Source organism: Chionomys nivalis, chromosome 26 (assembly GCF_950005125.1).
Source record: "Chionomys nivalis chromosome 26, mChiNiv1.1, whole genome shotgun sequence".
Taxonomy (NCBI): Eukaryota; Metazoa; Chordata; class Mammalia; order Rodentia; family Cricetidae; genus Chionomys; species Chionomys nivalis.
In genome coordinates, this window is record NC_080111.1 from 18,055,005 (window position 1) to 18,070,636 (window position 15,632).

Below are 15,632 nucleotides of genomic sequence, written 5' to 3' on the forward strand. Positions count from 1 at the left end.
CCCCCCAGCGCAAGAGTTCCCACAAGCCCCAGCGTCAGCATGGTGCTTGAGCTATGCCCACACCCATGCAGACAACAGGCCACAGAGGTGGGGCGGGCTTCACGCTCCTGTCCTCATCCCGTCTGCCGAATGTTGTGGAATATTATTTTAAGATACGTTACATTCTTTTACACTGTGGAATGTGTTTGTTTAATGATGCAAAGATGTGTTGCATTCGTTTAACTCTGTGAAGCTGTGATTCTTTGCTTGCCTAAAACACCTGATTGGTCTAATAAAGAGCTAAATGGCCAACAGCGAGGCAGGAGAGCGACTGATAGGCAAAGTTGGTGGGCAGAGAGAATAAACAAGGAGGAGGAGGAGCAAGAAAAGAAGGAAAGGAGGATGCCGGGGGCCAAACACACAGCCACACAGCCAGCCACGAAGTAAGGGAAGTAAGATATATAGAATAAAGAGAGGTAAAAAACCCAGAGGCAAATTTAAGTTTTTAAATTTAAGTTAAATAATAATAAGGGATAATTTAAGTTAAGAAAAGCTGGCTAGAAATATGTCAAGCTAAGACCAGGCATTCATAAATAAGTCTCCGTGTATTTATTTGGGAGCTGGGTAGTGGACCCCCAAAGAGTAAAAATAAAAACCAACTACAGATGAGTATCAGCCAGCAGAGCTAAAGGACCCAAGGAGAAGTAAGTTCAGTGCCTAAAGAAAATTGAAATAAACTGAAATTCCTCCGTTTGCAGGAATACATGGAAACAGATTACCGACAGCTGCCCAACGGTGTCTACACAACGGCAGAGCAGCGCCCAAATGCCTACATGCCTGAAGTAGAAACCGCGCTTCCTCTGCCCAAGCCATACGGGGCACTGGCTCCATTCAAGCCCTCGGAAACTGGAGCCAACAGAAGGCACATAAGGAAGCCTGTGGTGAAGCCCATTGAGATCTAAGCGTGTGGACTGGTCCAGGCTTCACCAGACCTGCAGTGGGGAACGACCACCAGGGTCCTAATTCCGCCGTCAGTTGGGCACAGTCAACAAGGGAGCAGGACACGGTTTCCTCTCACGTTCGCCAACCAGTCCACGCTATGTGACGTCAAGTGGAGCACAGACTACAATTGGAGTGTATTTTCATTGCTCATGTCTTTCCTTTTTACTGTTTACGTCGACTGCATTTCAGGAATGTATAGTAGAGAAAACGCTGTAAAAGTACAAAATAAATAACTTCTCAGAGATGCACAGAAATTAGAGTGGTCTTTTCTATTAAAGGAAAAACAGGTACGTGTTTATGTGTCTCCATCTGACTGCCTGAAGGGGGAAGTAGCCCGAGAGACACACGACAGGAGACACCTGACAGGAGACACCCGACAGGAGACACGACAGGAGACACCCGACAGGAGACACGACAGGAGACACCCGACAGGAGACACGACAGGAGACACCCGACAGGAGACACGACAGGAGACACACGGCAGGAGACACACGGCAGGAGACACACGACAGGAGACACACGGCAGGAGACACCCGACAGGAGACACACGACAGGAGACACCCGACAGGAGACACCCGACAGGAGACACGACAGGAGACACCCGACAGGAGACACCCGACAGGAGACACCCGACAGGAGACACGACAGGAGACACCCGACAGGAGACACGACAGGAGACACCCGACAGGAGACACGACAGGAGACACACGGCAGGAGACACACGGCAGGAGACACACGGCAGGAGACACCCGACAGGAGACACGACAGGAGACACCCGACAGGAGACACGACAGGAGACACCCGACAGGAGACACGACAGGAGACACCCGACAGGAGACACGACAGGAGACACCCGACAGGAGACACGACAGGAGACACACGGCAGGAGACACACGGCAGGAGACACACGACAGGAGACACACGGCAGGAGACACCCGACGGGAGACACGACGGGAGACACGACAGGAGACACACGGCAGGAGACACACGGCGGGAGACACCCGACGGGAGACACCCGACGGGAGACACACGGCGGGAGACACACGGCAGGAGACACACGGCAGGACCGACAGGAGACACCCGACAGGAGACACCCGACAGGAGACACGACAGGAGACACGACAGGAGACACGACAGGAGACACCCGACAGGAGACACACGACAGGAGACACGACAGGAGACACGACAGGAGACACGACAGGAGACACCCGACAGGAGACACACGGCAGGAGACACACGGCAGGAGACACACGGCAGGAGACACGACAGGAGACACACGGCAGGAGACACACGGCAGGAGACACCCGACAGGAGACACGACAGGAGACACACGGCAGGAGACACCCGACAGGAGACACACGGCAGGAGACACACGGCAGGAGACACACGGCTGTCCCCTCTGCAGCAGCACCTGAAGCCCTGTACAGAGCAATGGGAAAGCTTGCTGCTCAAGCAATGCTACTGCAGTTCAATTGTACAGGGATTTTTTTTCTTTTGGCTGCTAAAATATTTAAGTCCTGATTCATTTCTTAAAAGTGCATTTTCACAAACAAGTTCATGAACATTTTAAAATCTGATACCTGATTTTCAAGATCTCTGCAAAAATTCTGCCCTTATAACTCTTGTAGGAATAGTTTTACTTATTCGCTCTAATTTTCCCTTTATGTATTTTTCTGATTCCAGTGCTTTTGTTAGACTTGACGATTCGCTAGTATGTGAAACCCGTATTTGAACATTTACTAATATGTTTAAGCTATTTCTTTTGTGCTGGTCGCCGTTGTGAATTTCACTCATGTCCAGTTCTGGGAGACAGAGAAATACCATACTTTCATTTTGTTAAATCCAACATCCTGTTCCAAGCCCCTAGGTCCTGCCACACTGGATAGTAAATATAAATTATTCCCATCTTGTGAGTCCTGAAGTTGGCCTCCTCGTCTTGCAGATCGTGGTGAAGCGAACAGCTTGTGAGAGCCTTCAGCTGTTTGAGCCATTTAGCTAATAAAAGAAATACTGCACCCCTAAACGGTTCCTGTGTCGAGGGAGCTGGTAACCTCTTTAAGGATTCAAAACATGCAGAGAGGGAGTTTAAATTCCATAAAAACGGAAAGGGGTGGATTCTCGAACACTGCAGCGTGTGCTGCTGGTTGAGAAAAGGCAGATGCTACCAGGTGCTGACATGTCTTGGCTTACAGTCAGGTGTGTGTGTGTGCGCATGTGTGCGCGAGTGTGATTGTCTAGCCCTAGAGCACGAAGTGATGTTTTTGTGAGGTAGGGAGAGGAAGTCCAAGTGGAGGAAGAAACTTGATCCAACCTTAGAAATAAGAAGGCCATGTTCTAAGACCCAGTGACTCGACTTGGCTGCAAAAGGATGTTCATATTTTACAGGGTCAAAACTTCAGAGTTAAATGCCAAGGAATTTGCATGTTATCCTTCAATGAATAGCAAGTTATTGAATAATTACGAGCCAAGTGTCCAAGTCAAACCCATGTTTACCTGAACAATGTGTCATATAAGCTCAGCTTCCGGAATCAAAGGAACAACGCAGGTGTGAACAGAAACGAACGAAGGCAAAGAATGGGAGGAAACCATTTGCTCTGAGGATGGAGGGAAGTGAACTGAGCAAAACTAGATGAAGGGCTAAAAACACAAGTGTTCTGTGAGAATTTTACTTGCAAAGAGAATTTTTTATTTAATTTGAACTAAATAAAATCTGCCTTCTCCAGTACAGAGAAGTAATACAGATAGACAGCATTTCCACAGGGCTGAATAACTGCCAACATTGCACACCTGGCTGATCTGAAGCAAGAAGAGACATTCTACAGGCCGGGGCAGCTTCCAGAGACAACAGAGGCGGCAGAAAATGAGGAGGATTAGCGTACGAGCTAGCGACATTTAGAGTCATCAAACTTTCACCATGAGGAAGGGAAACAGCAGAAGGGAGAAAAGCAGAACTGAACAGGGAAGTCGAGCCTTGTGAGTGAGGGTGACCCTGATGTAGGACACAGATGAGAAAGGATGTCATGTGTCATGTGTCCTGTCATGTGTCATGTGTCCTGCAGGAACACACCGATGGGCTCACCACGCCCCGTGCCAATAAAAAGGCTATGCTCAGAATTTAGCGAAAAGTCAGACCACAGCTTTCCGCACTGGAGGTCATGTTTAACGAGAAGGCATTGCTAAATCAGACTTCCATTAATACAAACATTAAATACAAATCCCTCTGAACCACCGCACAGGCAGAGGCTGCTCACGTCCTGTACGCACAAATGCGGTTTGTCACAGTTACTGCATGCTGGAAATGGCAGGTCTTGTTTAGTCCAAATCCGGGTTCTTCTTAAATCCTTTTTGCAACATTTAATTTTTCTGCTTGTTTTATGTTATTTCCAGCAGCCTGTCTAGCTCTTCCCCTGTTTTTTACTTGATCCTGGAATGCAGCAGAACTAGCTCCCGGCCCTGAGCCGCCAGGAAGAGCACTGCTCCTGCCACACACAAGACGCCATCTTGACTCTTGATTGCTCTCTGGCTGCTTGTGCTGGACAGGGTGCGGCAGGCGCTCCGATTTCTGAGACCTAAACCGAAGCCTGAGGAGCTCCGCGGTATATTCTGACCTGTTACCGCTCTGAAAGAGCAATAAGAATTCCCAGGAAAAGCGGGAGAAAATAGCATTGAGACGCTGAACACAGGCCATCTGCACGCTGACTTTCATAAACCCAAAAGCACCGAGGTGTGTTTCAGAGCAGCTTCCTCAACAAAGTCTGCGTCCACGCTGTCATGGCCTTCAAAATCCCCTGAAGCTGCGGAAGGGAGAGAGAGAGTCACTGTGGAGCCGTGGCCATCGGGCATCACTTTACATACCAACCACAGTTCCCCCTCCCTCCCTTCCTCTCACACCCCCATCCCTCATCCCCTCCTCAGAAAGGGTCAGGCCTCCCATGGAGAGGCTGCAAAGTCAGGCAGGTCAAGTTGAGGCAGGACCAAAGCCCCCCCATATCGAGGCTGAGCAAGGTTTCCCTTCATAGAGAATGGGCTCCAAGAAGCCAGTTCATACGCTGGGGATAAATCTTGGTCCCACTACCAGTGTCCTCACAGATTGCCCAAGTCACAGAACCGTCACCCACATTCAGAGGGCCTAGTCTGGTTCTATGCAGGTTCCCCTACTATCAGTCAAAAAAAAAAAAAAAAAAGAGTGTTGATTTCATTAAAGCTTGGCACTAAAGAACATTCATATCAACCAGAACAGACCCTAAACACCTAGAGCCCCTTTCACTCTTCAAAGGTAAGTATTCCTCGGGTAACGTAGGAAATACGGTATTCTCGCTAATGAAAATCAATTTTAGTAAGAATTTGTATGGCATTTAGGGAAGGAAACAGATCGAGCTGTGATTCGGGAATGACCAACACGACAAGGAAACTCCTTAGTTAGACGGAGGAGTGGACTACCTTGGTGTGAGGACTCCAGGCCTGCTAGAATGTCAATGAAGTAGTTCAGAGGCAGAAATTCTGTTGAGAACGATGACTTGCCAATTATAGAGTTTCGAGGCTGAAAGAGAAAACACTCCCTATATACGAACCGCTTCTTGAAGACATAGCCAGCTTTAAATAGAACCATAAAAAACAGAATCGCGTCTATGGGGCATGCAGGTGGGCTCCATGCAACGCTCACTGTCTGTACTGTCACCGAGGCTCACCTCTTTCTTGTAGCTCCTGAGCATCTGTGCCACGTGGTTCCGGGAGATGATGTTGGAGCTCATGGGATGGTCCCAAAGCCGGAAGACCTTCTGCCCGGTACACTAGAGTGCGGGTGAAGATCACAGAGGAGAGCGTAGGTCATAGTGCACGGAACAGACCACATACCAGCTTCTGACTTCTACATGATATTCCCAAAGGGATGTAGAACCTCCCCGACTCATGACCGTTGGAGAAAGGCCAAGCTCAAGAGATATGCTTCTGAAGTGTTCATAAACCCTCCCTCAGCTTTCCTCAACATGAGGAGAGCAACTTTGGCATCAATGCTGCCAATTTCCTTTTTTTTTCCTGGAATGATGTTGGATCCAAGATCCTTCCGAGCTGGAGAGAAGCGTGGCAACCCTGAATGACGGAAGCTAACGGTGGCGTGTGTGCTTTTGTTGGTCTCTCTTCTATTATCTGTCCCAGAAACTTTAAATACTCGAAATCATAGGGGCAAAAAAGTCAAATTTGGAGACCAAACTATATCGACACTTTCCTCTGGGAGTCAGAGCCAGGGGAAAGGTGGGTACTTTGTTCTCAGGAAGCCTGTGACAGGAAGGTCAGCCACAAGGCAAAGCCACAGGTTCAGAAAGCCACGGGGCGGAGGATGGCCAGCGCCAGAGGCCCCGTGCTCTTGGTATGTAAACAGCACACTGGCCACGCTCTTAGGGTCAGGAAGTTTGCAAAGTGAGGGGGCCGAAAGACCTTGCTGTGGAATTTCATGTTTCTGACCCTGAGAGCTAATACCCCACCAAAGAGCAAGGAGTGCCTTCCTGACGTTTTCCTCCTGTGCTTTTGTTCTTCTTTTGGCCGGGTAATGCCTGCCTGTGCTCAGAAATGTAAGAGGACGACGAGGAAACTCCATTCCAGAACCTCCCGGCCTCACCTGTGCTCAAAGCCTCATCAGTATGTCAAAGGCACGTGTTTCCCCTCTGCCTCCCACTCAGACTCCATGTAAACATCAGCGTGGTTGCCTAAGAGGAGACCGCTCCACCTTGCCAAGGCAGCCAACCAGAGAAGCTCCCGCTGTGCAGAGGGTGTGTGTGTGGGGGGGGGGTGGAATCTCACGGAAAAGGCTGAAAAGTGGGCCCACTCAATTGACCTCCGCCTACAAGGGAACTGTCTTCTTACAAGACACATGGCAGGAGTGTGGGCGAGGCTCGAGAGGAGATTAATTTTAGGGTTACCAGAGGGAGCCGCACGACAATGCTGAATTTTAGCTTTTCATTCTTCTCTGAATTGTCCAGATCTACAAGAGAGTTGGGGGTTAACAAATAAGATAGAGATATCCATTTTAATACTGCAGTGAATTTTAAATCATGAAGGCTTCCTCCTGAGACGCTCCAACCCTGCGGTCACAGCTAATGATGTTCTGAAAGCTTTGCTTGTGACTCAGAATTAAGGGGACTTTTGTAACAGGCTGCCAGCCACCGAGCAATTCCACCCACTAACTGAAAGCGCGAGGCCGGCTGAAGAACACGGCAGGTGCTTTGACAACATTAGCAAAACACACACGTGCCTGAACGGCTTCCGTAAGAAAGATTACGAGGTGGACCTTAAGGCTCAGGTTCATGCAAGCGCTGTGTCTCTCATTGGTTTTTCATGCATTTCAAGTCTAATTCAAGGTGACAAAATTAATTAGCTGAAAGTAAGCCATTCATAATACTTTCTTGAAAAACAAATTCAGAGTCTTTCATAGTAAAAACGTCATATACAGAAACTTCATATAGTCTCTTCATAGTAAAAACTCTATATACAGAAAAAAAAACTAAAGGATTCAGTTCTCCAGGGCCTCCCGAAGGGCTAAAGAACTGTCAACTGCCCTAAAGGGAGGTTCAGGAAGTGGGCTGTGCTAAGAATATGTAGGGCCCAGTAAATGGGGAAAATAGACAGATGCTCAAATAATAAGACCTTCAAAGCAGTGGTGGCACACGGCTTTAATCCCAGCACTTGGGAGGCAGAGACAAGTGGATCTCTGTGAGTTCGAAGCCAGCCTGGTCTACAGAGTTCCAGGACAGCTAACGCTACACAGAGAAACCCTGTCTCACAAACAACTTCACTATCTTACTGCAGAACATTAAGTTGTGTGTGGGGCCCCTCTGAGTGTGGCCGGCTTGAGTGTCCCACGCCCAGAAGTCAGACCTGAAACCCCCCCTCTGGTCAACTCAGACTTGCTTACCCTTCATAAGCCTGGTGACTGCGGTCTCCGTGAGTATCAGCACCCCATTATCGATGTAGTGCAGCAGGTTGTACAAAGGGAGACAGTGCACCCCAAGGAGCGTGTGCAGAGAGTGGAAACCTGGGACGAGGGAACAGAAGCAGGCGTGAGTAGCCAACACCTCAGGCTCCAGAGGAATCGAAGCTCCGAGCTCTGTGCTTAGGGCCTGGGTCCCCTCCCGTGGGACTGCCGCTGTGCAGGGGACTGGCTGTAGGGTTCCTGCTCAGTATTATTCCACTATCCTTCACAGCAGAGCTTCAGACTCCACAGACACACGCTGAAACGTTGTTGGAATGGGGACCATTCTGCTGAAGGGTTAAAGAAACAAAAACCCTAGAACCAGATGGCAACGGTTGTATGCCCCCTCTCCGGTCACCTCATAGAGAAAGAAGGCATGCTTTCTTATAGAACCCAGGAGCACCAGCGCAGGGATGGCCCCACCCACAACGGGTGGACCCTCGGCCATCAATCACTAGTGAGGAAAATGCCCTATAGGCTCGCCTACGCCCCATCTTATAGAGGCAATTCTTCAGTTGAGGAGTTGAGGTTTCCTCCTCTCAGACGACTGTAGTTATGTCAAGCTGACTCAAGTTGTACCCAGCACAGGCAGAGAGTCCCACGGCCACGTGTACACGCTGAACAACCAAAGAGATGCGGGGTTGACAAAGGACCATAGCTGCTCTAGGAGATGCGAACGGGGTGCGTACGGGGGTGCATACAGCAGAACAAACGATGCGTAGGGACGGGTTTGGGTCTGAGAAAGAACGGCATCTCCTCTCTAAATGTGTGAGTCATCAGCAGCGGGATGTCCTAATCCCTGGCAACATCAGGGGTCAGATGATGAGCAGATGTTGTCCTCGGGCAGATGTGAATGAACCAAAATAGACTGAGTTCACTAGGTCCCCAATCCAAAACACATTATAGTATTACTAACCAAGGCTGATGTGGCCATGTAGGCTCAGGAATGCTTTCCCGGAATAATGAAGTCAAAAATTATTCCTAAGAAAGCATTTATGCTAGATCAACAAATGCTATTCCGGGATTCAAAATTCCTTCTCCAATTCTGCGTAAATTCTGAGCATCCCACGGCCCTTCATCTGCTTCACTGGTGCAGACCCAAGGGCAGGGGCTTATTCATGGCCTCATCTCTGTAGACCAGATCTGAGCAGAGCACGTGGGCTTAGCCACCAGTTCATCCCAGGAATCCTCATCGCTCCAGGGCTGCTGGCCTTGCTGTAGCCTGGGAGAGAAATAGCAGAGCAAACAAACAAAAACCCAAAACAAGAGCCGGGCAGTGGTGGCACACGCCTTTAATCCCAGCACTCGGGAGGCAGAAGCGTGTGGATCTCTGTGAGTTCAAGGCCAGCCTGGTCTACAAGAGCTAGTTCCAGGACAGGTACCTTGTCTCAGAAAAAAAAAAAAAAAAAAAAAAAAAAAAAACTACAAAAAAAATCAAAAACAAAAAACCTAAAACAAAACTCTACTTGCTAGTTCCTCACTCTTTCCTTTTACTTAAGTGTCTGACTCTTGAAACTCAACAATCTCCCTAGTCCTGCAGACCCGAAAAGCAAGCACCCTTATACACATGCATGTATTGACCCCTTGTACACACATACACACACCTGCACACGCGTGTGCACACACATACAGTGTCACTTCACCCTCTCTTCCCTTATCATATAAAGAACATAGCCCTTAACAGACAAGGAGAAGCAGGAATGGCGTGCTGAATCACACCTGCAATCCCAGCACTCGGAGTAGCAGTAAGAGAATCTGGGGTTCAAGGACTTGGCTGCCAAAGTTTGCAGCCACCCTGAGCTGCCTGAGCCTGAAATGGGGCAGGGGGGATGGGGTTGAGGGGCTCGAGGGGGGATGTGTGTGAAGGATGCAATGGGGCGGGGGGGGATGGGGTTGAGGGGCTGGGGGTGAAGGATGCAATGGGGTGGGGGATGGGGTTGAGGGGCTCGAGGTGAAGGAAAGCAAGGAAGGTAACCGAGTGTAAAGGCAGGCACAAGATGAGAAAGAAAATACTTGTAACCAGAAATCTAATAAGGGGCTGATATCCAGAACATACAAATAATAAAACAAGTCAGTAGCCAGATGACCACTGATTTTATTAAACACGTAGGAGATCTACACAGAGTTGTTGTTTTTTTCCCTAAAGAAGCTGTACAACTAGTCAAGAACTACATAGAGAGATAGTATCTCTAACCAGTGAAATACAAATCAAAACCACACTGGTATCACCTCCTGCCTCTCAGCATCCAAAACAGGGGTAAGTGTCGGAAGAGTGCGGAGAAACTCGAACCCTCGTGTACTGCTGGTGAACTCTAACTCGGTGCAGCCACTGAGAGAGACTGCATGAACCCCCTCAAAGAAGCTGAAAATGGAACCAGCATCAATCCCATAACCTCTGAGCACCCAAAAGAATTAAAGGCGAGGTATTTAAAAAGATTTGTACACTAATGTTCATTGAACTGGTCACACTAGCCAAGATACACAAATGTGCATTGATAAACAGGCAAATAACATGGAAATTCCATAAACATGTAATGCTACTCAGCTTTAAAAAGGAAGAAATTCTGCCATCCATGACAAATGAGTGGGTCTAGAGGGCACCACGGAGGTTAAAAGAAGCCAGCCACAGAAGTGAGAAATATTATATGAGTCTGTTTATAAGAATGGTCTACAGTAGAGTCAGAGAAATAACAGGCCGGGACATGGGAAGGGAAGTTGCTGTCCATGGGATGTGAAAAGAGGTTATTTGTGAGCTGAGAAATCCCTGGAGAGCTACCACACAACACTGCCTGCAGATGCTACTGCACTGCACATTTACAAAGGGTGAGAGAGTTGATCGCATGCTAGAACTCTTCCTACAGTAAAGGAGACAAAGTCAACACAAGACAGACGTTTGTGGCAAACAGGAGCTTGTGCGTTTCTTACGCTGCTCCGACTTCTGTAAACATCACCCTATTCCACTCCCACTAGTGTTTGTAACTGCTTTCACTTCTTGTCCGTGACCTGGCGGGAAATAGTTACTCCACACATTCAGGGACTGATCTAAGGACCACTTACATAAATAACTGTACACATGCATGCTGAGGGTATCCTTGAAGCCTGCTTAGGGCTTTTCTGAGAATCTGAAGCGCTTAAGGGCCAGCCTGATCCTTGACACCAAGCCAGACCTCTCCCTTCTTTGTGTTTACCCTCAGGTCTCGCCACTGAGGAAAGCAGGAGAAGCCGTAGGAGCAAGTTCCCTGAAGAGGCACCATTGGTGCAGGTTCAGCTGGACATGCACACGAGAACGGAATGCAACTGCTCCCTAGAGGCAGTTGCGGGAGGTCTGGCCAACGGAGACCAACTTAAGGCTATCCTCCGCCAGAGCCGGCTGTGGACACATGGGAGCCATCTTGAAACTCAGGGCGCTACTCTCTGGAGACCATGTGAGAAACAATTTTATTACCACCCGACAACCAAAGAGCCAAGACTCACCAGGAGGCAGAGGAACGCACAGGTTGCTTGTGGCATCCAAAATCCTGGTCATGAGGTGAAAGACTTCAAAGTGTGCAGCGCTGCCATGGTTATTGCTGGGTAAAAACAACACAGTATGTCAGCCTCGAGTAGTGGCTCTGAGTACCACATACAGAGATTCCTATGAAAGGCTGTACCCCGTGGAAAGCCTCAGGAATGAGAGACTGACCAGCAGCCTAAAGCATAGAATTGCACACCATACTCAGTGTGCTCATAAATTATAAATTACACTAATTGAAATTTCCCTTCTTAGAAGTAGTAGGTTCATGCGTCTCTCCCTCCTCATCAACCTCACACCATAAAGAACAGTTGAAGTAACCTTGAATTCTGAGTCTAAAACTAAGAGGTGGTGGTGGGGCTGGTGAGCACTGCTTCAGACTTGCACGCCAAGATCGAGGAGATTGAGAAATACTTGCGTACAGGTGGAGAACCCAAGGATGTGCACTGTGTTTCCTCCAGCTGGTCTCCAGCATGCACCAAATGAGATTCAGCTATAAGGAAAGAGGACTCGTGACCCACAGCCTGCATCCCTTCCTTCAACGCCCTCCCAGCTGCACCTCTGTAGCTCTGACTGCACATCCAAGGGCAGCTGGCCCTCGGGCTGCGGCCAGGCACACCATACAACAAGCCTTTCTGAAATCAGTTCCGAGACACAGGGATCCAGAAGGGAACGCCTGGAAATGTGCCCCGACTGTAACAGAGTACCCTCTGTCTGTGCTGGCAATGCTCCCCTGAGAAGCTAGCCAGCTCCACCATCCACACGGACCCTCACTCATTGGTGAAGGTCAAATGCCAATGGCGTAGCTGTCAGCCTGCCACACTGCCAGGGCTGAGAGCTGAGCAAAGAAAGACGAGAGAGGGGCATGGAGTCGTGTACATGCCTGTGGGGAGATATGACCCCAGCGTCAGGTTCTGTGGAGCTGTGTCTCCCTGGCAAGTTACCCATCCTCTCAAATCTCAGGGTCTTCTTCTGTGAGATGGGAGGGAGCGCTTTCCCGGGGTTGTTGTAAATGTTAGTTACATCACTTCCTGGAGCCAGTGCTCAACAAACAACACAGCATCACCCAAGCCAGATGCCTCGTTGGCCTTAGGGCTTTATCTAGAAACCTAGTCTAATTGTACACGTTTGTCTCCACACGGCTGTCCATCACGGACCAGGGTACCCGCACGCAGGGTAAGAGCGGGAGGCGGGGCAGAAAGGAGCTCCGTGCACAGCCTCCGGCATACAGGGTTCTCTGCTGAAAGCAAGTTACGTGCGGACAACATCATCAAGTTCTACGCCAACTTCCTTGAGCGTATTTCCAGAAAGACTGCCTGGTCACCCTCTAGCCAGGCACTGGAGGCGTGGCTGGTTGCAGCTGGGCAAGTTGGGTAAGTCAGGGGCATGGTGTTTCTGGGTCAACACAGGCATCATTTCTAGGCCTCTTGGCTCAAGGAATTGGCACAACCCAGCGTGAAAACCGCATGTGATGAAGACGGTGAAGCCGAGTGAGAACGGATGCTGGAGTGGACGTTCTTAGCACTGTAGAAGGGGGAACTTCAAGTCAACAGAAAGAGGTGTGACCGACATCTCGGACACAGCTGTGGGAGCATCTTCGTGCTCCGGAAGCTGTTCCCAATGGCTCTTCAGCGGTCATCACACCATGAAGTGAACGTCAGACGTCTGTAGAACGTGCCACAGACATCATCGAGATTCCACGAGGAGAAAAAAAGAATAAAGCAGAGAGGCTCAGATGAGGGTCGGAGAGCTAAAGTTAAGCTCCTCTGTACACAGCCCCTTGCTGAGGAAATACAAATGACACAGTCGCCAGACACACCAAGAGGAAGCAAAGTCCCCCGAGAGAAAAGAGAAAACAGGCGTGGAGAGAAGGGCACCAACACCAGCTTTGTTGGTGGTGGCTTCAAAAGAAAACCCTCAGTATGACAGGCTTTTTAAGCCAATGCCCTTAAGCTTCAAGAAGGCCCCGGTCTCACATCCTGAGCTGAAAGCCACCTGCTGCCTGTCACCTGGTGTGGAGAAACAAACCCCTCAGTGCCACTATGTACAACTCCGTATGATCACCAAAGGCATGGCTATAGCTGGCCTTGTGTCATAAGCAGACAAGGCTATCTGTGGGGAGGAGCTACGTCTGGGTAACCAGCAATGCTGAAAATGACCCATGTGTGCAACAAAGTCTTGCTGGCTTGACGTGGTTTCATGCAAGTAATTCCTGCTCATTCCTGAAGACCGCAGACCCCAGGAAGCCACCTCTACCTTGCGTATCTGCCCTCATCAACAGGATTGCTTACTAGACTGCTTCGAAACTGGCCTTGTTCTAAAAACTAAAGTTGACCAAAAGAACAGAGAGGACTTTCATCTTTGAAGAGAGACGGATGACTGAGAACATCCTGTCACTGTGGAGAGGGTGGGTCAGCACCTTATTCTTAAAGGGCATTTCACTGCCATTCTGTTGAGAGGCAGTCAGAGAAGCCTGGACACTCCAACCATAAATAACATTATACAACAACATCCAGCCTTTTCTAGTATATTAAGATTATAGAGTTCTCTCCCATTTGCAGGCCGATCTTACCCAAACTGGGAAAAATCATGGAAACTTCTTTCTCTTTGTCGTTGAATACTTCGATTTGTCAAGCGTATTATTTCTAGGTTCTACAGGACCAGACTTCAGTCTCGGTGCTTTGTGAAAAAGCAAATATGGCTGAAATCCAGTCTCAGAACATCATTTGCATCTACATATGAACAGGTGTCGTTAATTTGAATAATGCCGTCTCAGTACATGGCGAACAGGCAATGAGCTGCCATCTCAATGATAGATGTGGTGGGGGAGAGCTGAGCTGGAAGCTAGCCAAGTTTGGCTTTGGGAGCCAATTATGAATTAAAGTGCAAGCTCTCTCATATCTGTATAAAACTTCATTATGGAAATCAAGGCTTATTGTTTAATAAAGAAGTGGAAGTGGCCAAATGAGAAGTGGCCACCTAGTAGCTACCCTGGTCTTATTGTTGTATGCTTCCATGAACATAGGACCGCTAGTTGAAGCAGGACAGAAAGCTGCCTTCCACAACAAGTTTTCTTTGTTTGATGTTCCTTTTGCCCTCCTTTCAATCTATAGCATCAAATATACCAGGCTGAAGATGGAAACCTCTAAAACCCAAGCTGAAAAGCAAAGTGGGGGACAAGGGTGCTGGGGAGGCATCTCAGTCACTAAACTGCCAGCTACGCAAAACAAGGGCCTGAGGTGCAGCCTCAATACCACATAAAAAGTCAGGCTGGCTTTCATAATGGAAGGGGCAGAGACAGTAGATTCCTGGAATCCACTAGCTGACCAGCCAGCTGCACAAATGCCATCCAGGGCCAGGGAGAGAGCCTGTCTCCAAAACGGAGGTGGAGAGTGATGGAGGGTGGCTAACTCAACCTCTGGCCTCCACATGCCCATGGGCACTCCCACCCCCCACTGCACACGTGCACACACATACACCACACATAAACACACATAAACAACCAGTGGCCTCACTGGCTGACATCTTGAGAATTCGACATGGGGCTATGGGTAGGGCTGAAATTAGGAAAAAAGGTAAAACCGACCTGTTTTGAAACGTAGTCCAGAACTATCTGTTCGATCTTCTTCCTTTCTACACCCTGCAGGTGTCTCAATAGATGATCTCTTAGCTCAGACACCATCTGAGAACAGGAGAGGCACTAGATGAGTCAGGACAGGCCCAGACATATGTGTGGCCAGTTGCAATTAGCGTTATTATTAATATTTCATATCGGCATGAAAATTTCTTAGATCTGAGAAAAACCCTTCACCCCTGACATCCTAAAAGAAGAAAACTACAACACTAACCACTCTGGAAAAATAACAGGTCCAACACAGAGAGACCATGCTCCACAGAGGTACCATGCTCCACAGAGGGACAGTGCTCTACAGAGGGACTGTGCTTTATGGAGGGACCGTGCTCCACAGAAAGACTGTGCTCTACAGAGGGACAGTGCTCTACAGAGGGACTGTGCTTTATGGAGGGACCGTGCTCCACAGAAAGACTGTGCTCCACAGAGGGACAGTGCTCCACAGAGGGACCGTGCTCCACAGAGGGACTGTGCTCTGCAGAAGGACCATGTTTCATGGAGTGATTACTCTCCATGGAGACAGAGACTGTAGGGGGCAGGAGGGT

The 15,632-nt window shown here is 48.9% G+C and overlaps 2 protein-coding genes across 3 annotated transcripts in view; one reads left to right on the plus strand and one right to left on the minus strand.

The window, feature by feature from the left end:
- The window catches only part of Ccdc146 (coiled-coil domain containing 146), a 125,512-nt gene extending 124,293 nt beyond the window's left edge, over nucleotides 1-1,219 (plus strand). The window contains exon 19 of the mRNA XM_057758726.1: nucleotides 738-1,219. Coding sequence (XP_057614709.1) covers nucleotides 738-941 — 204 coding nt within the window. The 3' untranslated portion in view covers nucleotides 942-1,219. The remainder of the gene's footprint in view (nucleotides 1-737) is intronic.
- A 2,432-nt stretch (nucleotides 1,220-3,651) lies between these two features.
- Gsap (gamma-secretase activating protein) overlaps nucleotides 3,652-15,632 on the minus strand; it is a 77,853-nt gene continuing 65,872 nt past the window's right edge. For both annotated transcript variants that reach the window (XM_057758714.1, XM_057758715.1), the window contains 8 exons: nucleotides 15,043-15,138; nucleotides 11,879-11,949; nucleotides 11,420-11,514; nucleotides 7,889-8,008; nucleotides 6,897-6,958; nucleotides 5,670-5,771; nucleotides 5,422-5,521; nucleotides 3,652-4,775 (listed from right to left, as the gene is read on the minus strand). In XM_057758714.1, the coding sequence (XP_057614697.1) occupies nucleotides 4,684-4,775; nucleotides 5,422-5,521; nucleotides 5,670-5,771; nucleotides 6,897-6,958; nucleotides 7,889-8,008; nucleotides 11,420-11,514; nucleotides 11,879-11,949; nucleotides 15,043-15,138 (738 nt within the window). In that variant the 3' untranslated portion in view covers nucleotides 3,652-4,683. The remainder of the gene's footprint in view (nucleotides 4,776-5,421; nucleotides 5,522-5,669; nucleotides 5,772-6,896; nucleotides 6,959-7,888; nucleotides 8,009-11,419; nucleotides 11,515-11,878; nucleotides 11,950-15,042; nucleotides 15,139-15,632) is intronic.